Consider the following 22052-nt stretch of genomic DNA (forward strand, 5'->3'; position numbering starts at 1 on the left):
TTAGACTGGACTCTTGGCAGAAGTGAATTTGTGTCTCCCAGCTTGTCAGAGCCTCCCAATGGTTACTGTTGCTTTGGGCTAACTTCCTGCTAGTCCAAGCTCACAGGTTGCAATTAGCTTGCATTTCTCTTCTCCCAAATGAATGTCAAGCATCTGATTGCCCTTCGCTGATGTCAGTCCACTGGCTCTCTTGAATTTACTCACCCTGACATAAATGGGAGAAGAACTAGGCTCCAAAGCTGTTGTATTAGTTGCTCACGGCAAACCATGATCCCTGGGGGCTGAGCTGGAAAGGGAATTAGACCTGTCCTGTGTCACTAATAACAGAGGCTTATGTCTCAGCTTTTGTAGGTAACTTGACTTAACTGCACGCCAAAGGAAAACACGGAAGCCCTGAAAGCAGATTGCTCTTTTGTTTTGTTTTGTTTTGTTTTGTTTCTTTTTTCAGAAATACAGCATAACAGTGCGAGCTGGGCAGACTACTGCTAGTTGGTTATGTGCAGAAAAAGCACAGCACAGTAGTGTTGTGCCCATGGTCTTCAGCCCTGTCCTGGAGCACCTTCCCTGGCTGAGCAGGTGCTGGCAGTTCCTTGGTGTTGCCAGGTCTCCCCTGCCAGAGGCAGCTCTGGTCGGCAGGGGCACTGGGTCTGCTCCAGCACAGCGCGTTCTGCCTGCAGTGCCAAGAAGTACTTGGTCTGTGGTCACTGCTGTCCTCAGCAGTATTTAAAGTAGTTTTGTAAAGACAATGGTGCCTGCATTCCAGTCCTAAGCTTTCTACACATGCAGTCCTCTCTGGTTTATTATATTTAAGCTTCTATTTTGGAATTGTAAGCAGAACCTGTTCTCACCCTCCATCTTGTTCTTGGAAAAGTACATTAAAAAAAAAAAAAAAAGTGACTATTTTGAACCTTGAAAAAACCAGTCTGAGTCACAGAAAAGCTTTGGGTCACAGCCTGTTCCTGCTGACCTCACTTTCTTAACCTCATGATGTAGCCCTGCACCAGCTGATGTTGTCCCTTATGAGCCTCTATGGGGTGGAGCTAGCACTGCCATCTCCCTGGCAGGCACCTCGTATTGCTAAAAACTAATGGAGATTCCCTTTTGGATCTGATTTTAGAGTAGAGCTGGCTGCTTTTTCAGTTCTCAGTGCAGCAAAATAAATAACAAAGATTTAATTTGAAATATAATATAGTAAGACTTGCTGACACGAATAAGGTAGAGTACAAAGTTTTCCAGAGCTTGAAGCCAACTGGGTCTCCTTCTGGGATTCTAAAACTTAGAAACATTTGGTTTATTGTTTCTCATCTCTCAGAAATATGTTGTCCCTCTGCTCTTGTAGCAAAAGAAAAAACAGTATAAGAAATAAAACTACTTATCTCATATCTGTGGGGAGCAACTTAGGATGGGAACCAGCATCCTTGAAGGCACCCATCTCAATTCTGAAGGTACCATTACACTTAAAAAGAGGCTATCCTTACCCAGATGAATATAACTAGCAGGGAAGTAACTATGACTCTTTTGAAGTAAATCTATTGGGAATAATGTGCTGAAATTTCACTTCTGGCTCTAAACTTCCCCTCACCTCCCAAAGGGTGAAGCTGAGTTGAAGTCTCCCCTCTTCATATAGTGGTGCTGCTAAATGAATGCGTCACCTGTGAATTACAGGGCAGTAAATAAATCCAGAGGCACCTCATAAAGCAAGGCAGACTGAAGTTCCGGTGCTTTATTGTGTCACCAGAACTCCGTGATGTATTTATAACCAGATTCAGTTTTTCCTTTTTATTTTTTTATTTTTATGTTGTACGGATTGGCTCTTTTGGCCTTTCTCCTTTTTGCCTAGGGCAGTTTACCCAGTGGCTTGTAGGAAAGGAAGATCAGTAGGCAGAACTCACACAGGATGGCTCCCCAGCACAGGGACAGCACACAGCAGCTCTGCTTTTCCTGTTCAGGGACTAGCAGGCACTTTATGCCTTAGGCCAGGCAGTATGAAATGATGCTCATCTTTTGCACATCCCCTGCAGGTAAACTGATGCCTTGGTATTAAAGGTTGGTGGCAAAGTGGGTGACACTGGTACTATAGTATGTGGGAAAAGGTGAGTGAAGTTAGCAGAGGAAAGGAGCAGTGATTTCGGCTGGAGCTTTGTGATGTATTGTGCATTGAGGGCTCTGCCCTCTCACAGCAGCCCAGGAGGTGGCAAACCTGACAAGGAGCTCAAGCAGGTATAGAAGAGAATGTGATCTTCTGGACACTTAAATGGCACCTGAGAGCCCTAGGGATGCTGCTTTCACTTAGTTGACAGAGAATGACCTTCTCCTATTTTTTTCCCTTCTAGCAAAAAGTGGAGGTCAGCAGCCTTTCAGGGCATGTTCTGACTTGGGAGAGGAGGTGAGAGATAAAGTGCAACGGTACAGTTAGGAGCAGAGGGAGGCTTCCTCTCCAAGCAATGATGCTTTGGGATATCCTGCCAGCTGCAAGGCAGCAACTCCAGGGTCCTCAGCAAAGCTCAGGGATAGAAACACTTGTGATCAGATGAAGCTGCCCCATTCCCTGCGCTGTGCTGCTGCAGGGCTCTGTAAGTCTTCCACTCTGACCAGTGGGACATGCATGCCAGTGAGATGTGCGGTTCAGAACAGAGGATCCCAGGGCCTGTTATGTTCAGTTCCCATGTCTATCAGGCACTCACTGGCTTAATGCCTCTGAGCCTCTGCTTTCTTATCTGCGGAACAACAAAGTAATACCTAAAGCTGTTGGATGACCTCATTAATAAAAGATTTTAAAGCACTCTCAGATTCCTGGTGGCAGATGTTGGATAAATTTGAAAGTCATATTCTTGCTTTCTGGCTTTAGTACCTACAGTCATTGATTAAGCCCAGCAAAACACTGAAATATTTTTGACTGATCAAGCCACTGATTTAGATCACTTAAACTAAAAGTCTTTAGAAAATAAGCTGTGAATGTATCAAGGTCAGTGGGAAGCTCCAGATGTGGAACTTGGGCTGACAGCACAACATTCTGAACCGATAGGACATGAGAGAATGGCCTTAAGTCACACTAAGAGAGATTCAGGTTGTACATTAGGAAAAATTTCATCTCAGAGTGGGAATACATTGGAACAGGCTGCCTAGGGAGGTGTTGGAGTCACAGTCTCTGGAAGTGTTCAAGAACTGTACACGGAGAGATGTGGTTTAGCAGACGTGTTGGGGATGGGTTGGTGGTTGGACTAGATAGGTGATCTAGGTGAACCTTCATAAAGGTGAACCTTTATGATTCTATGAATAGCAATCAATGGCATGAACCTGGAATTTGTTTTACAGAAGTACTCACGCTATGAGTCAGGCAGGTTTCTGAAGCATGTGTGCACACCCCCAGACATGGATCTAGAGGGGGAGGCAGGGAACCTGACAGCCAGGAGCTGTTTCTTCGTCTGGGGTGGTGATTGATAGTGGGGGCAGAGCAGGATGGGCTGCTGCCTTTCCCAGCGTTTCGCACCTTCTCCAGAAGTCCTCTGCTGCTGGTGCCCGGCTTTCCCACCGGGGCTGGAGATTTGCCATTCGCGCTGATAGGCACTTCATTACGCGGATGTGCCTCTCCGTGTATTCATTTATTTATGGGCTGCAAATTATGGCTGCAGCTCTCGCTCTCAAATACATGGCTGCGGGCTCACGCTGTTGTTGAAGAAGCATTTAAAAGCCAAAAGCATGACACGAGGGAAGCGCTAAGTTCCGGTGGTCGCAGCGGGACCTCGGGACTAACCGGGCGGGGCCGGGGCCGGGGCCGGCGCCGGCCGCGTGTGCACGGCTCGGGCGCATGAATGGCGGGGGCGGGGCCTCCCGGCGGCCCCGCCCCCTCCCGGAACGAGCCAGTCCCTCTGCGGAGTGCTGCCGCCGCCCTCATTGGCTGACCGCGGCCGGTATATTTGCATACGGCTGGCCCATTCGCGGAGCCGCTTCCCCGGCCGCCCCGGCTGCGTTTCACCTGCGCCGCCGAGTTGCCCGCACTTGGCGCGCCGGCCGGCAGCAGCCCGCCTACGCGCCGGTCACGGCAGCCCGGCCCTGCTCCGCGCCCGCCTGGAGCCTTGGTGCTGCCCTCCCCGGCTCCTCAGGGTTAATCGGCTTCAGCCGTCGGTCGCCTGGATCCGGTGGAAGGAGGATAACGAATCAGATCTCTGTGTGTGTGTGTGTATGTGCGCTCGCGTGGCTAGCAACTCTGCATTGCAACATTGCTAGTGGAGAAGCAACTGAAACCCCCTGGAATCGGGATTAAAAAAAAAAAAATCAGAAATTTACCTGGGGTCTCTGGCTTTTTCTTCTTTTTCGTTTGCAGTCGCCCCTCAGCTCAGTGAGGGGTTCCAGGCAGGGAAAGTCCCCGCGGACCTGCAGGAAGCGCCCAGCGAGATCCCCGGGACCCGCTGCCATGTGCCGCGCTCGTGCGCTCCCCCGGAGTCTCGGAACGGCCGCCGGGCTCCCGGCACTGTAGAGCCAGCCTGGAAGCGGCGCATCTTGTTCTGCTGTGTGCTCCTACCTCCCCCTCCCTCCCCTCCCGCACACGCTCTCTCGCAGACACACGCTGTCTCTCTGCCTCTTGAGCACACACGCACGCCCCAGAGCCTCGGAAGCGGCTCTCCTCTCTGCTAGCATGGGTCCCTTGGCATCATGAACCTTATCCTCTCTCCCTGGCTGGAATTCAGACTGCCCGACTGTAGGCGCCCCGTGCCTTGACCATGCACCTGAGAACAAACCCCAGCATTTGCCCGGGACGCCGCCCCGCCTGGACCCTGTGGATGTGCTCCCTCTTTTGGGGATGTATCGTCACCTCTGTGTGGAGTTCCTCTAACGTGGCTTCTTCTGCCTCCTCTTCCTCGTCTGTATCTCAGGCTCAGTACGAGCATCACTTCCACGGCAGCAAGCACCACTCTGTGCCTATCTCTATCTACCGCTCCCCTGTCTCCCTCCGAGGAGGACACGGTGGGTTCTCGCTCTCTTTCTTTCCTTCTTTCTTTCTCTCTAATGTTTTTGCAGAGCAGCAGAGGAGTCCGGGGAGCACCCTGCGGATGGTGGCTGTGACTCCGGAGAAGCTCCCCCGGCCCCGTTAACCCTCTAGGCGCTGGGGTCGGGCCGCTTGCCGATCCAACTTCCCGGGAGGGCGGGGGCCGGGCCGGGAGGCAGCGCCCATCCTGCTGGGGCTGGGGGTCCCCTGGTGCCGGCAGTTCCCCGGCTCTGTGCTCGCGGCTCTTCATTCCTGACCGTCCCCGTGTGTCCGCTGCGGGCCAGCTGGGAACCGGTGATGATGTGATGCACTGCCCTCAGTCTGCCTCCCCGAAGTTGCGGGGTGACTTGGGCAGGGCAGAGAGAGAGGCGATGTCTCTTTACCCTTGCACCGTGCTCCCTGCTTGGAGCCCGGCAGCAGATTCCCTGGAAAAACCGCGGCAGGAAATTCCGGAGCGGGCTTTAGCTCCGACAGCGAGGGAGAAGGAAAGGGGGATCTGGGAGATGTCGTGGGAGGGGGACCTGCCGAAGTCCTGCCTCTGGAATGCTGAGCAATATAGGACCTGCGCTGCCCCTGCCCGAGCCTGTCCGCCCTAGGAGAAGCTGGCCTGGGCCCGGCTGACCCGGGGCCCGCAACCTGTGTCCCTCTTCTCCCTCTTGTCTCCCCTCTTGCTGTCCCTGACCTCTGTTCCACTGCTCCTTCTGACAGGTTAACCATCAGCATAAGGCCTGTGCCATTCCTGTGGGTACAGGTCAGGGGCAGGTCTGGCTCAAACGTGAACCTGCAGTAGATCTGCTTGGCCGCCTCGGAGCGTAAAGATAGTGATAGACTGGCAAAGGGGCTGAAGTCTGCCATCATCCCAGCACTGAGCTGCTTCTCCCTCCCAGCCCGCTTTTTCTGTAGCTATTCCTGCTGGGAGTCCTTTGGGGCTGGGGCAGGCTGAGTCCCTACTTGGGCACAATAGGGGCTGTCTCATGGTTCTTGGGTATTGCTGCAACCGGCAGGGCTAGTGCTGCTAATGATTAGTAACTGCTAACTGAGCTTCGCATGGGTGGTACTTGACAGATGGTCTTACTGTTTGGCATAGCATTACTTCCCTTCCCTTGTTGGGGCCTGAATGTTTTGCTTGCTTTTTGGGTTGAAGGTAAACGTTGGAATCAGGAAATGGACATGCTGATAGGATGCTGCCACGACTGCCTGCAGAGTGGCCACACATGTCCACCCTGACCAGCAGCATGCCAGTCCTGAGACCTTGGTTCTCCTGTGTAGAGCTGTCCCGCAATGCCCTAGGCTCCCGCTCCTGTGCAGCCAGGCACCTGCAGCCTGTCCTGCAGTGCTCCCTGCACCCTCCAGCAGCTCTGCAGAGTACCTCCTGTTGTTGTAGACTCACTCTGCTGGTGTTCACTTCTGACTCCCAGTATCTCTTCCTGGCTCCTTTCCTGAGCCCACATACTCCCCAGCACACCTCAGCTGTTTCCTGGAAAGGCCATCCTGTTCTGTGCTATGTAACCCTTTCCTGCTGCTCTTCTGGTCATCTGAGGTCTTGGCTGCGATGCTCCTGATTTCACTGTCTCCAATAACCCTGATCCAGCCTTGCTGACACACCCTTCCCAGCACCCGCTGCAGGCATGCCATGCGGCATTCCCACCTGCTCTCCTGGTGATCTCCTGTCCCTGGGCCTCTCCCAGCAGAGCATCTTCTCCCTCCTTCCTGACACCAGTTCTTCTGATGCTGACCCTGTGTGGGTGCTTTTTTAGCTGAGTGCTCTATGATGAAAGGGAATAGTGAAGGTTGGTGCATAGGTCACTTGTGAGGAGAGGAGGGAAGGATGTTTCAAAATGTGATAGTGGCAAGCCCTGACATAAACGGCAGGTGGTGGGTTGCGGAAGAGTCCATTGCCTTTTTTCTGGTCAAGAAATGATGGTTCTTTTCTCCTTGATGACTTTTCCATCTGCCCTGAAAACCCAGTAAAGTCTCATTTAAGAGCCCTGTGCAAAAGCTGTTATCACCTTCAGCAAGAGACAGGCATTTTTCTGTGTCCTCGTTGCAGTAAGGAATTGAGGGAAATGGAGAGCTCTGGAGCTCAGGCCAGCACATAAGCCAGCAGGAGAGTTTTTTTCCTTTCCTAATCATGCCATGTAGCAGAACTGGCATGGAAGCTGCCTTTGGCCACAAGTAAGGGGAAGAGAGAGAGGGAAAAAAAAAAAGACCACACAGACAGCTGGTCCTATAAACACACGCGTGTTTTATTTTTGTGTTCCCTTTCTCTGTTGCATGACAGAGGCCCTTTGGAATTTGGATTTGTGACAGTATTGAGGACTCAGAACCCTGCGAGGCTGTACGGTTTCTGTGCATATTGGGTTTTGATTATTTTTCTTTGCTAGAGGGAAATAAAGCATTCAGGCTAAGTCTTGCTCTACCAGTTGGCCCTGTACTCACTGACTTCAGAGGGAAGTGGGTTCAGGCTCCCCCCACCCACTGTACTGCCCTCCAGCTCTGCAGTATGACTACTGGTACTCAGTGCTGTGTTGCGTTTTGCTCTTTTCGTAACACATTTCAGTAGATCTCTGTCTGTTTAAAGCGATGTATCAGTGTCCAGAATAGTGGAAAAGTAAACGTCTCCCAGCAATGAACACTTGTTTGGAGTGTGTTTGAAATCAGCAGAAAACCTCGTGGCTTAGCTTGAACAGGAGTGGGCACAGACCTGCAGTTATTGCATTAGGAGAATTAATTCTGCAACCACTGGATTGCTGCTTGCTGATAGTTGAGCTGCAACTTGCAAACATTTGGACAGCTATAACTCACTTCCAGCAGGTAGCAAATACACACAGGTAGAGCTGCTCTGTGGGTCAGAAGGAATCAGTATTCTGTGAGAGGGCTTTCCCAGACTGACAGAATCTTGCTCCCCAGAGAGAATGAGGGGAAAGCCATAACTCCTCTTTTTTTTTTTTTTTTTTTTTTTTTTCCTGAAGCACTTTCTGGGGCAGAGGGATGAATGTAGTCTAGCCATGGAATAAACTTTGGAGTGTGTTTATTGCAAGTCCCCATGTGCTGTATCCTCCTTTCCCCTTTGGCTGTGTAGCACCCTGCTGGGTCAGCTGCTGTATCAGAGCCTGCAGCAGTGGCTTCACAGCCCCTCTTTCCACATCCTCATCGCCTCAGCTGCTGAATAATGCATGCCTCTGGGTTGACAGATAAAATAAAGAGATTTGTGCATGTTTTGTCTTAGAGATGAATTAATTAATTTGATTTCTTCTTTCCTCCTCCAGCTATATTTTCTTGCCCTCTTTGATGGGCAGGGGGGCAGGGGTGCAGAGAGGTGAGGCACAGCATGATGCCTGCTGCAGCCTGCCCCAGCCTCTACAATACAGCTGTGTGAGGGCAGCTGTGGGAGAAATAGGGGATGTTGGGAGCATTTTTCTTTTGGTTTTTGCAGAGCTGAGGCTTGCTTGGGTGGTTGAATGAGTCCCAGGAAAAAGTGAAAGGTTGTGATGAGGACTGATAGTGAGCAGTAACCATATCTTGTAGGTGTAACTGGCAGGCCTTTGTCAGTTCTCACAAGTCCTCTCACTTACATGAAGCGTTTCTGTCTCTTATGTCATTTTTAAAATTAGCACATGAGAACAAACACTTGGACAAATCAAGGAGGGTTTCCATGAAATAGGGAGGTATTCTGCAAACCAGTGTTAAAGCCACACATAAGCCTGTGCACTCTCTTTACAGTACATATATGTTACTCCTTTCTGCTCCTGTAAAATGACCTATTCCGAAGCGTCTTTGTTACTCCAATCCTGCCTCTATTGTGCAATGGAAAACTAATTCTCCATTCCCAGCACTGCCCGTTCCTAGGTGCCAAGCAGGACCTTCCATGTTCACCTGTCATCAGGAGATTACTTTGAGCAATGGCTGTAGCTTTAACAAAAGGAAAGAAATCATCCTATACAGAACAGCCAGTGATCCAATAAAATTAACTTCATTCAGAGCTTAAATTAGGGTTGCAGTTCAGTTCTGCAGAAGTGAAAAGCCAGAAGCCTGCTCACTGTAGCTGGTCCATAACATCAGTGAAGCCTGCATTTTTGTGAAGACAAGTGATTCTGTATTCTGGGTATTCAGTTTCCCTTCCTCAGAACCATTAACAATGACTAATATTTTTAAAGAAAGGTAAGGTCTCTAAATTCTCTCAAGCTGACTGTTCAGAAATGTAAGCATCCGAACTCACTGTCCTTTGTATCTTGACTAACTGACCACAATTCATCTTTCCTTCCCAGGAGCTTTTCTGAGAAAGCACAGGATTTGATAGTTACACAGTTATGCAAAGGCTGCTTCCTCAGAATCAGTTTTCTATTTGACTGATGATTTGCATTAAACAAATGGGGTGCCTTGACTTCTCATTCTGCTGTCTCACAGAGTGCTCTGTATTAGCTGTTCCCAACCCGGAACAGCTTGTGGTGTTCTGTACAACTGAAGCTTAAATCTGTTCACCTGTACTCGATCCTATGACATCCCAGTGATCTTATGAGCTCTGGGACAAGAGAAGCCTAACGCTACTGCTGAACCCTGTCACACAGAGTTAATATGGGTTTCTGTGCCCTTTGAAACATTGCTCAGATTGGTGCTACTGAAAGTGATGTTTCTTGGGAAATGTTCAGAGAACCTTTCTGATACATACTTAGTGCTTACTCAGTACCTCGTGGTACCTTTTTCATAAGTGGGAATTTTAAGCCTGAGTCAGATCAAGATTTTCTTCCTCCTATTTTTTTGTGTTTTTTTTTCTTCTTTTTTTCTTTCATCTTTCTTTCTTTCTCTCTTTCTCTCTCTCTTTCTTTCTTTCTTTCTTTCTTTCTTTCTTTCTTTCTTTCTTTCTTTCTTTCTTTCTTTCTTTCTTTCTTCCTTTCTTTCTTTCTTCCTTTCTTCCTTTCTTCCTTTCTTCCTTTCTTCCTTTCTTCCTTTCTTCCTTTCTTCCTTTCTTCCTTTCTTCCTTTCTTCCTTTCTTCCTTTCTTCCTTCTTTCTTTCCTTCTTTCCTTCTTTCCTTCTTTCCTTCTTTCCTTCTTTCCTTCTTTCTTTTTCTTTTTCTTTTTTCTTTTTTTTTTTTTTTCCAATGTAAACTGAAGTGAGAATCCTTCTTCACTTCATTTCTGCCTTTGGATAATGCAGCCCTGAGTCGTCAAGCAAATGTCACATTCTACTGCAGAGGTGACTGTGTTTCAAAGACAGATGAAGGATCCTGGTGTATACTTTATATGGGCATTGAAGTTGCAAAGAATACTGGGATATGTGACTCAAACTACACAGTCAGTACTCTGCAGGATGAGTACGGTACTTTTTATGGTATTCTTGCATTTGAAAAAAGGAGAAGACAATTTTCTTAAAGATACTTGCCAGTTTTTCTTTTCCTTCCCCCCTCCCCCCTCCCCCTTCTTTTGTTGCAGCATTAAAATACCTGCTTTAAGAATTTTATGATGGTCACTAGGTTATTACTGCACACTGTGCTCTTGGAAGCCTCACATTCCTGACACAAGTCTTATCAGAAGCAGGAAAAAGCACCTGGGTAACATAAGGCATGAATCTCGAAGAGGACAGGATAGTCTCCAGCTGGAGGTGAGAAGTTTGGCAGTTTCTCACACAGTAGATAACTGCACAAAGAACTGGAGTCTGTAAATGCAAGAAACTTCAGTTTTGTCTGGGTGCAGTGGATGACTGCCCTTGTGTTTTCTGTTTTCGTATGCTGTGACTTTAGACTGGCTCCCTGTGCAGCTGCTCAGGATGACAGCCTTGTGTGGCTTGGCAGATAGTTTTTGGTTTTGTATTTCTGTTGTTCTGGTGGGCTTTGGTCTTTGTGAAAGGTCACTTGCACTAAAGAGAAAAAGGAGTTTTTCCTGTCTTCTATGTAACCTGTATACTTGAGACTGCACGCTGCTGACCAGTGGCTCAGGCTTAGTGTGTGACCTTGGTGAAACATTGCCTTTCTTTGTGGCTTGTTTTCTTCATCCATGGCAGGACAGGACTGGTTTTTGCCTAGCTGAGGTGAGCAGTGCCAGTGCACAGTTCTGCTTTGAGATCCCTGGCAGTGAGCTGCAGAAGCACATGAAATCTTAATATTTCTCTTGTGCTTTAGATGTTAAAGCAACTTAAAAGAGCAGCCTGCATTGTTCTGTGCTTGAAGGACAGACAGGACACTCATGTGCTCCGGACATTGGGCCCAGCACCGTCTTCCCCCTAGGCTCACAGCCCACCTGGGCTCCAGCACCAGTTGCCGCTGTTGGTGCTCCTGAAGAAGTCAGCTGCTGGAGCCAGGGGCAGCAATCTGCCACGGCTTCCTCGCCATCACCAATTACTTCCCTTGTGCTCTCTTTGCATGCGTTTGTGTTGTTTTTGCACATTAAAACATAACTGCGTATACCCCTGAGTGACTTTCCCCCAAACTATGAATTTAAAGTACTTCCGACACTGTCTTTTAGAATTTGAATATAATTATATGCTTTGGGTGTAAATTGTGGTTTTTGCTACATAAGAAACTAATGGAAAGGATCTGCCTGTTCCTGTAGTTTACAGATTATACGCTTTAGATTTGGGGATGTATATTTAGGCTGCTTTTCTGTATGGTATGTTAAAATGAAAATGAAGTTGGTGTGAGATACAGTGGTTGCTAAGCGCGAATAGCAGGCTGATAAAGGATATTACTAAATGGAGCCAGTGCTAAGGTTTACTTTATCATCTCCTTACTTTTGCACCTTTCATCTCTTTGCATTCTTGATGATAGAGAGGAGGAGGGGAGAAAGTATTTCACAGACCATAGCAGTCCATGTGTTGCGGAAGCTCAAGGGACAAACTGAATGAATCAGGAAGACATAAGATACTGCTAAAAAAAGACCCTCTGCTTATTCTGCGAATACCACATGGTAAAGAATCAGTGAAGACTTTGTTATCTGGAAAGCTTAGGAGAATAGTATCACCAGGCTGCTTATCCCCAGGTCAGGGTCCATGTAACAGCTGTGGAGTGCGTCAGTCTCCATTCTATCCTTGGAACCAGTTCTATAGATTTAGAACAGGTACAGTGTATCTTCATCCAGCAGATGAAATGATTGGAAGAGGAGAGGAGATGAAGTTTGCTTTCATTGTCTAACAGTTTGATCTTTAACATCACGCTGGATGACAGCAATCAGTTGCTGGGACCTGTTTGGCGAACCTTTTGGTTCCCTGCTCACCTGCTGCTCTGCCGAGTGAGTGTTTTCCTGACTCTCAGTGTTGGCTGCATCCTGCAGCTACAGCAGCCTTCTGCTCCCACTCCATCTGCTTTGCTTAATGACCCCAGCCAGTGGAGACGGTGCAGCGATGCGATGTCTGGAAATGTTTCTATTTAGCTGGTGCTGCAGGTTTGCTGTTTCAGTACCAGATGTTTCGGTGCAAAAATGCACTCCCCCATTGGTGAAGCTTCCAGCCGTACTATGAGGGCAAAGTAGCTGAGCATAGAAATTTCCTGAAGTGAAAGGAAGTGGGAAGGCTGTTATGGGTTGGTCAAGGGCAAGAATGTAGCAAACAACGAGCACACTGGTCATTGAAAGTGTTTCTCCTTAGCTACAGAGCATATAGGGAAGTTTATAGGGAAGCCAAAAGCACCAGTGTTGTATTAATATCAAAAAAATATCAGCACTGCTCATTTTGTCATTCACGAACACTGTCTTAAGCATGTAATTGTGCTAGAAGATATTCCAAGATGCTTTGAGATCTGCCTGCCTTCTGCAGTGCAATAGAACACGTTTGACTAAAATAAGATTTGGCATGAAGAAACACATGTGTTTGGAAAGAAAGAGAGAAAAAGAAAGAGAGAGAGGGAGAACGAAAAAGACAGAAAGAAAAGACAGAAAGACAGAAGGGAAGAAGGGAGGAAGGGAGGAAGGAAGAAAGGAAGAAGGAAAGAGGGGAAGAAGGGATGAAAGAAAAAGTAAAAAAGGTTGAGTAATTTTGATCCTGTTAAGTCACTTTCAGGCAACGTAGAGAATTAGTTCTGTCAAGGGCTCCACCTGACTGTCTGCACTGGGAAGGTTTTGTCTGTGTGGGTGAACACTCAGAAATCCACATATTTTTTGGAGTAAAACATCTCAGTTACTTTTACTCCATCTTTTCTAACTGGCTGGAGTTATGATGATCACCTGAGATAATTTCACTCCCAAAATTCTTGAAGCTGCCATGAACTCATAAATATTGACATATTTTCTGGCTTAAAAGTTCTGTGGATCTTTTAATACCTGGTGAGGTGAAAGTGGAAGCAGGTGTATTCTTGTTTTATTTCTATTACACTTTCCCTGCATTCATATTGTTCTGCCGATAATTATGGTGTCCTAGGATTTCATAGAGGAGTTTGTGGACTAACAACCACTGAGTGCAGTGTTAAGAAATGCTGGTGGCCTGGACAGGACATAGAGAAATCTTAAATCTATATGGCTTATATCTAGAGTCATATGTTTCCTTAACTTCTCCATAGGACTGCATAACCTGCTGCTTTCTCAGTGTTGTCTGTTATTTTGCAGTTAGATAATGAATGCCAAAGATATTCCAAGTTTCCCTGATGTCTCTCCCCTGTCTGCAGTCCAACATATTTCTATCAGTGTAGGTTTGCAAGATACTGATGGCTTTGAATGCCTTTTCACTTTTTATTATCTCACCGCAGTCTGCTCTCCTTCCTGTGCCCTCATGCATTCAGAGGCAGTTCATTAGAGACAAGGAAAAGGCAAAGAAATTAATTTTCCTTGAGAAATATATTCAGTATCTAACAAGGGCTTAAATAAGAGAAACAGCAAACATTTTTTACTTCTTTTTTTTTTTTTTTTTTTTTTTTTTTTTTTTTTTTTTTCCTATGTTCACGTTCAGAGAAAAGAAATGTCTGTGGCCTGCAAGCATCCCTTTACTTGGCGATTTTCTGATACATGGCAATGTGAGCATGCCACACTTGCAGGAACTTGGAACAAAGTAAGGTGGTGGGAGTGTTTGTCCTTCAGAACGAGTAGATGTTTACTGGCTTAGGAAAAAAAGGATATGTAACATAAGTAAAGATCGAGGTAGCAAATCCTGCCAAGGTGAATGCTAGTAGTGTATATTTAAGCTTATTTCATTTCAGAAAATTGTTATCCCAGACAGGTTATTTTATACTTAGCAAGCCATAGACTCAGGCTACTTTTCCTGTCCAGTCATTAGGCAAAAATACGCCGGCAAAATGAGTGCCCTCCTCTACTGTACTGATTAATACTTGATAGCTGGTTTACAGAAATGGTGAAATTGTGAGCCCTTTTAGATTCCTTGGGGAGAATTGCTATTTACCATTGATGTCACTGAAGACAAATCTCATTTTGTGACAGAGAGTGCCGAAAGGTTTTTCCTGGGCAGCAGTGAGCAGAACTGAAGACAAGAACCCCTAGAAGTTTTCTCCAGCTCTGCTGTTGCCTTACGTCAGCATACTGGATGGTGAATTTTCGGGCTGTATCACACATTTTAAAGTGTTCCAGTTTCCTTCTGCTGTAGTGCAGAAATGTGATGTGATCCTGACATAAGTCATCTGAAAGGAAAAGCACTGTATTGTTGTTCTCTCCCAGCACACAGGAAGTGGATTTTCAAACTTCAGCCAGACTATTTTGTACTTTGAATCTTGGGAACATCACGGTGTTACAGCTGCGTCTTTCCCTGAAGTGCTGGGAATTCATCCCTGTGGCATTTTAAGAAGGATAAGTATCTTCTCATGTAGGCAGTTCTGCAAAGAATTATTAATCCTTACCAAGAGTAGAGTGTCAGAAATATGGGAAATGCCTGGACTGCATGGTTGAATGCAGTGGTTTTTTTTCCCAGTTATTTCTTCCTGGGATCATGTGATCCTCAGCTGTTAGTGATGATTTCATTTACCGATTCCAGAACTTCGGGGAATTTTTGGAGAGAAACACAGAGCTGCCCACATCATTCCAGCCTCTATTTTCAGTGTTCCCTAATCACTCTTTTCCCTCTGTCACAGGTTAGATCATCTCTGCAACTGTTCGATTTGTTCATTTTATCAAAAATTGTGAACTAAATTATCCAGGTGATTTCAGTTGGCAAAGGGAAGAACAGGGCAGGGAAAGAAGAGGAGGAAAATGGAAATTAAGGTGAAGTGTAAAGCAGTCAGGGGTACAATTCCCATTCTTTCTTTTTCTTTAATCAGGAGTAAAAGAGGCAAGGATTATCAGAAGAACCACTAAAAATCCAAGTAGTTCTCAACAAAAGACACAGACAATTTGAAGTTGGAGGAAGAAATAGATTAAGGAAAGGAAATGAAAGAGGAGTTTAAGAGCTCAGCAGGATGATTGCCTTGTTGATCTGAGCTGAAGATGTTTAGAGTGCTCTGCAGAAGTCTGTAGATCCTGCACCTCGACCTTTAGAGCCCTGATGGTTGCTATATGGTGGTCTTTTAGCCGCATAATTTTCATTTTGCTTTGGACCTAAACTTCACAGTATTGCATTAGTTTTATAAACTCAGCTTACTGTGATGGTTGAAACACTCACATAGGTTATTAATTTATTTATTAACCACTATCTGAGTTCTTAGAAATCTTATTGCCAATATCTAGAGCAAGATATTAATACATGTAATTTATTACCAACTGGTGTAAGGAGTCAAAGCAATTTTGAAAGTGTTTTCTGTAGAGGGTGAAGAGGTGGCTTCTGCCTGCTCTCAGACTGGGAAAAGCCACACAGTACTTCACCTGTGTTACTGAGCAGGTCACTGGTCCCAGGTGGGGACTGGGCTGCACTGCAGGGTGTAGTGGGGCCAGGCTGCCTCTTCCCTGCCTCTACTCCAGTGTTACGTATTAGGAGATAGGAGCAGTCATCTTTAAGTGCTGTGTCTGGCGAGCAGATATTTCTGTTATAGCACTCCTGCATGTGTGCATAGGGATATCTGTAGTATTTCTCCTCAGGGAAGCTTGCTTCACTTCAGAAGCCATGTCTGGCTTTTACATTTATGTTGAGGTTTAGAATTACGTGTAATTCGTGTCCATAGGGAAGCTGAGTAAAAATTCAGGAAAAGGCTAGGGGCTGTATGTGTAGAATATTTCCCCCTGAATAGTGAGTTTAGACAAAGCAGTTGTATCTGTAGGAGCAATTTGATTCTAAGTTGTTCTGTAGCTCAAGTAGCCTTACACCAGCAACACTTTTCTACAGCCTTTGAGATTTGCTATTGGATTCAAGGACACTTTCTAGACAACCTGCCTCAGTCTCTGGCCTTCATGTAGCTGAACTGGATTGGGTTTGCAGAAGTCCTGTCTAGTCGAGAATTTTAAAATATGGCAATGAAAATCATCATCTTGCTGTGATATCACAATGCAAGGTCATCATTTTATGGTACAGTGCTATTGGTTTCTGTTTATAATTATTAAAAATATAATTATTAGCAATGTAAAATTAACTAGCTATCATTGCTTGTAGGATCTTCATATAAAAAAAGCACAGTGGATGGGTTTTGTAAAAGATGAGATTGCTGTTTTTCTGTGGTTCATTCTGAGACACTGAGAGCAAGGAAGAAGTTTCACTGAAGAAAGATCAGAACTGTCACAGTCACTCCAAAAGAGTTACTGGGAAGGTTTTAGGATCCTGCTGCTCAGGTCTGGGCTCTATAAATTCACAGACAAGACTATAGCTGTAAGAAAATCATTTGGAGTCTTACAGTCTACAGTCTTGTGGGCTACAGTGCTGGAGTAGCAGAGATTCAGGAACTAAAAAAGATTTTTGGTTTAAATTACAGTTGAGTCATGCTCTCTGTTGGTAATCTCTGAGGACAAGACTTGGAAAATGTACAAGTAAATGTAGAAAGTCACTGATAAAGAAATTCTGCATTAGAATTAATGTAAGCAAGGGGCTAAACTGTCCCAGAATGCTGAGCTGCAGATAAACTCACAGTACAATCAATGATACGTCAGCACCAATTTTGGTTAGATGTTGATATGCAATTAGAAGAGACATACCAACCTGAATGAAGAAATTAATCACACAAGATGATAAGAATTGCCATGTACATTGGTCCATCTGGTCTGGTATTCCGTCTCTGGCAGTGGCCAGTGCCAGATGCTACAGATGGATGCAAATAATCTCTTTGATGTGTTTAATTGTATATCCCAAGGGAGGGATGTTTTTTTTTTTGAGTTTGACCTCACAAATGATTATCATCCTATTCTGTAAAGAATGGAGAAGGAGACTTGCTGCAATTTTATCCAGTTATAATAATTTCACTTGTCATTCTTATTAATAAGTCTATTATGAAGATTTTTCCTTAGCTATTTTATTTTGCTATCTCAAAACATAGCTACTTACATCATCATAACACTGATAGAGGGCAAACAACCAGATTTTTTTCTTATTCTAAGAAGAGAAAAATGGGGCAAAGAGAGAGAAAGCAGTTTTCTGAATCAGAAAATGTTGCCACATTTAAACAACCTGAATTCTGCTGACGTCCTTGGGTTACTATTTTTGTCACATGACTCCAGACCATCGAGGTTCCTAATCAGTAGTTTTCTGCAGTTAATAGAGTTTATGATATCCGAATGTGGTTGTGCAGAGAATCAAACTTATCACTAGAATCTGCCACTGGACAGCTGTCCTGTCCACTACGCTGTTCATATTACTTTTGCTTTGTGGTATGGCTATATTTTTATCTTGGATTTCCTTGCACAAGAATGTCACAGGGAAAGGAGGCATGTACGTAGTGTCATGCTACCAAGAAGTGCTCACCATCATCTGTGTACTGCTCAGTTAATCCACCTGTATACTTTAATTCTAGCGTGTCTCAGTTGCTTGTCATTTACTGTTTGTGAGCAAGCATATGTACATTCGGTATTCCTGGAAGATCTTATTCACTGTGCAAGCATTTTAGCACAAGCCTGTGCATGAGCAAAACTAGAATTGTGAAACACATGCACACAACCCTCCAGCTTCCTCAGCCAGAATTTCCAGGTAGAAGAATAAGATGTCTTCTGGGAAATCTGTGCACATGGCAGTCATACCTCTTTCTCTTCCTAATAGAAACTCACATCAGTGAGTTCAGAGGATTGGAAATACATTGTGTGTGCATGTGTTAGAGAGAGAATTTGCATTGCTCTGCAGAAAAGTTGGATTTGTGTGAACTTGTGTATAATATAAACAACCTTAGTCTTGCTAAATGCTGCCAGAAATGTCTTCTCTTCTGCCTCTAAATTGTATAAAGTTAAGTCTGTTGTGTCCATTTTCAAACAGCAGTTGCCATGTACTCACAATGTTTCAGTTGCAGTCTGTGGTACATAAAATTAAGTCTTTTCTATTCAGTGTTTTCTTCTAAACTAATGTAAACCTCCCAGAGAGCTTCTTTCAGATAAGAATATCCCATAGGGACAGAGGTAGAGTGATCTAAGCAATGAATATGAAAGTAACAACTTTTGAATATGTCTCCTATTTTGACCCTACCTTTTTCTATAGCTAAAGCAGAGCTCTACCTCTTCATTCTGTAAACTTGGAAGTAGTCATGAAATACTTGTATATTTGCTAGAGGTTTGGGAGGCATAACCAGCCTGATAACACTTTTGTCATTGCAAGCCAGAATGCATTTGGCACAAAAACAGAATCTGGTGTGCTCTCACAGTGCTCATGGATGGCTAGAGCTGCCCTTGTCAGCACAGTCTTTACCTGCATGGCCAAACAAGAAGCTGTAATCTGCAGATCTCAGATTCAGCCTCAATTGTAGTAGTATGCAGAGCATTGGTGTACATTTTGCCAGCAATGGACGAAAATATTGATCTCTCATGTTTATCCAGCAATTGGCAGACTCAGCAGCAAAAATAAATAGATAGATAGATAGATAGATAGATAGATAGATAGATAGATAGATAGATAGATAGCTAATGCTAGGGAACATCTTGCCTGGGCAGGAAGGACTTCCCTCAATTGTTGTAATCTATGATGTAATTTGGGCAGGGTATAGATGATGAAGGGCTATCCTCATGTCTAATTTATTCAGTATTTCTTTTTTTTTCACTCAATGAAATGTGTCAGATGTGTCCAAAGAAGAGCATCAAAGATGGTGGAGGGTCTAGAGGGTAAGACATGAGGAGTGGCTGAGATCATTTGATTGTCTAGCCCAGAAAAGAGGAAGTTGAGTCCAACAGGAGTTTGGACTTCTCAGTACTCTTAAGAAGTATGGTCTGAATTTTGGATGGTCCTGTGTGGAGCCAAAAGTTACTCTCAAGAATCTTTGTAGGTCTTTTCCCTAGAACATCAATGGGAATGTTCTGTGATTCTATGAAATGAGACTAACTCTGATAAGTTGAAAATGTTGCAAGTTCTGAGCTTGCTATTCCAGGGAATTCAGAGAGAATTGGTCCAAGTATCTTCTTTCAACATCAACTTCTCAAGAGATATAGATAGCTTGTATCTCTATGTGAGACATCCAAGTATCTCACAGAAAATTACTGTACCACTCTTTCTCTGTACAAAAATGCACCCATTGTATACATTTGCTTATGACTTAAAACCATGTGGAGGACCTTGAACAGAAAGTGATGGGAAAAAATGAAAATATTTGAAGTTGTTTTTTCATAATTAATTACTTCCCTAAAAAGTCTGTAGCCCTCAATCTACCCCCACAACAATTTTACAGAATTAATTACCAGAAATAAACTTAATTCAATGAAACCAAGGCACAGACAGCCTGATTTGTGTAGCCACTGTAACATCACAATAGAACCATTCAAAGCCTTGCATTTAACTCTTGTGATCCACAATATGGTGTCCTTCATCCAGCATTGCAAAAAGCCTCATGGAATCTTAGTCAGTGAGTCCAGAAAGCTGTCCTGTACCATGGTAAGCTAGCACAGACCTTCAGTAAGTAGAACTATCCTGTTAACAGTGGAAAAACATTTTTCATAGATATCCACATCAGCCCTGATCCTCAAGGGAGTCCTGTAAAGTAGTTTCAAAAGAAGATGCTAGAAACTAAGATTTGTCACTCTGTTAGACTAAAAATCAAGGGCTCAGTATGGCGATATTGATTTATTATATGTTACATTTCTTCTTATATCCTATTGCCTGTGAATGCCTTTATGTCCTATAGATAATAATTAGTTCTCTCTCCCACTAAGGGAGAGATCATATTGTCTTTCCTTTTGCTAGTATCACTCCACACTGATCGACAAATAAACGTAATGTTCTCTCAAATTGACTAATTTCTTAACATAACCATGTGTTATATTTAAAAACATAAACCTGCATGCAGCTTTAAATATTGCTCTTTCAGATCTGATCTTTGTTTTGTATTTTATTCTTCAATGCTAGTTGGACTACTTAAGACAAACTTTGATTTTCTTGATTGTAACAAATTCATTAGAAGAATTTCAGTCTTTGACATTTTTAAACTTCAGTAACTATTTATTAATTAATCTTTATAAACAAAATGTTTTTAATGAAACTTGAGACCTTACTGTTAACTGCCTAAACTTTTTAGAAAAAATGAATTTAGAAAAATTCCTATAAATAGCTGAGTTCAGATAAATTACCTTTCAGAGGAAAATTCTCAGCCAGTGCTAGTTATAAAAAGATTTGGATACAAATGCAAACATAAACACACATCTATGCCATTAGAACCATTTTGAAAGCCTGGGTTACATGAGCATTAATTCATTTAGAAGTCTCCCAAAATAGTTGCTGTTATTTCTCCTTTACTTGATACGGTGTGGCTTGTGCAGTGAAAGAAATGAGAAATATTTGTGAATATTATCTGTAGATGACTGGGATCCTCAAGCCAATGGTTTGAATCATTCTCAGGATTTTAGCCTTCAAACTAAATGCACGTTACAAAGTGACTCTGATGCTAGGATCTTAATTAAAGAAGAATTTTGATCGAAGAATTTTTGAAGTGAAAATAGTGTAAGTGGGATTCTGAGAGGATGCATTCAGAGGCTCTGCGGTGTCATGTATCAGTAACAAGTTCATGTTATTTTTTTAACTGTCACTATGAAACAAACCCAATCCTATAGATTTTTCCAGTTGCTGATTGTGGACTTCTCCAAGAGTTGTTGATCCTGGGAGTGTTTTACTGTGTACTTCTACACTGATTCTGCACCAGGAAATCAGTCTATAAGCTTCTACTGGAGAAAGCCTGATTCGTGGCTCAATCCTACCTTCACTGCTAGATACTATATCATGTTTCTCCAGTGAATAGACATAAGCAAATATAAAGTCCAAACAATTCACTGTTAAGGCAATATGTTGTTTAAGATAATCTTTATAATAAGTTTTATTATGAATAAATGCTTTATTCAGGCAAATGTAATAGTAACGTTTGCATAAATGAATAATCCTTAGTTGTATTTACACATTACAATTTACCTAATCTTGATGCTTTAAAATTTCTCAGTGGCAATTATAGAATAGATTATTTGATTTTGAGGGAATACAGACACGTGGCACATGACTTCATTTTGCAAGATTTCTATTTTTCTTACCAAACTGTTTTTTTTAACTAATGTCACACATAGCTGTGTGATGTTAATCTGGAAGATACTGGAGTCTGAATCTGTTCTAGATATTCAATTTTCTGGTTTTGTAATCTAAGTTAAACGAGTTTCTTCCTCTCTACGGAAATTGCAATAACGATCTAGATTTGTAAAGCCTTTTGAGATAAATAATAATTTTGACTGTTCAGAAATCAGGTATTATTGTAAGTCTACACATAAGAAGAATTACGTTTGTCTTCAGATTTGAGAGCAGCCCTGAAAGCAAGGCCCCCTATTTTATTATGTTGGCCCACATCTGGGGCAGATGTTGGTGTTATGGCAGTAGAGGTTGAATCTTCCCAAGAGTATTTTGTTATGTGTTGCTGCCATGTGACAAAGGGCAGAAGTGGGGCAGTCTGACAATATGGTGTCTGACATGGAAGTGTGTATGAAGCAAAAGTGTGCCATTGAATTCCTTGTGTGGAAATAATTGCACTCATTGACTTTCACTGATACTTGCTAAATGTTTATGGAGAACAAACTGGATGTGAGCACAGTGAGGTGGTGGGGGGGTTGTTTCAGCAGTGTC

General features: G+C 43.9%; 1 protein-coding gene across 8 annotated transcripts in view; it reads left to right on the forward strand.

Moving 5' to 3' along the window:
* NRXN3 (neurexin 3) overlaps positions 1-22052 on the forward strand; it is a gene marked incomplete at both ends in the record, with an annotated part of 895090 nt that overhangs the window by 544595 nt on the left and 328443 nt on the right. For 2 of the 8 annotated variants that reach the window (XM_079537666.1, XM_079537667.1), the window contains one exon: positions 4722-4965. The exons of the other annotated variants lie outside the window; for them this stretch is intronic. In XM_079537666.1, the coding sequence (XP_079393792.1) occupies positions 4722-4965 (244 nt within the window). Of the gene's footprint in view, positions 1-4721; positions 4966-22052 lie in introns of those variants that run through there. 8 annotated transcript variants of the gene reach the window in all.

Source organism: Tetrao urogallus (assembly GCF_951394365.1).
Source record: "Tetrao urogallus genome assembly, chromosome: 6".
In the NCBI taxonomy this organism is placed as follows: Eukaryota; Metazoa; Chordata; class Aves; order Galliformes; family Phasianidae; genus Tetrao; species Tetrao urogallus.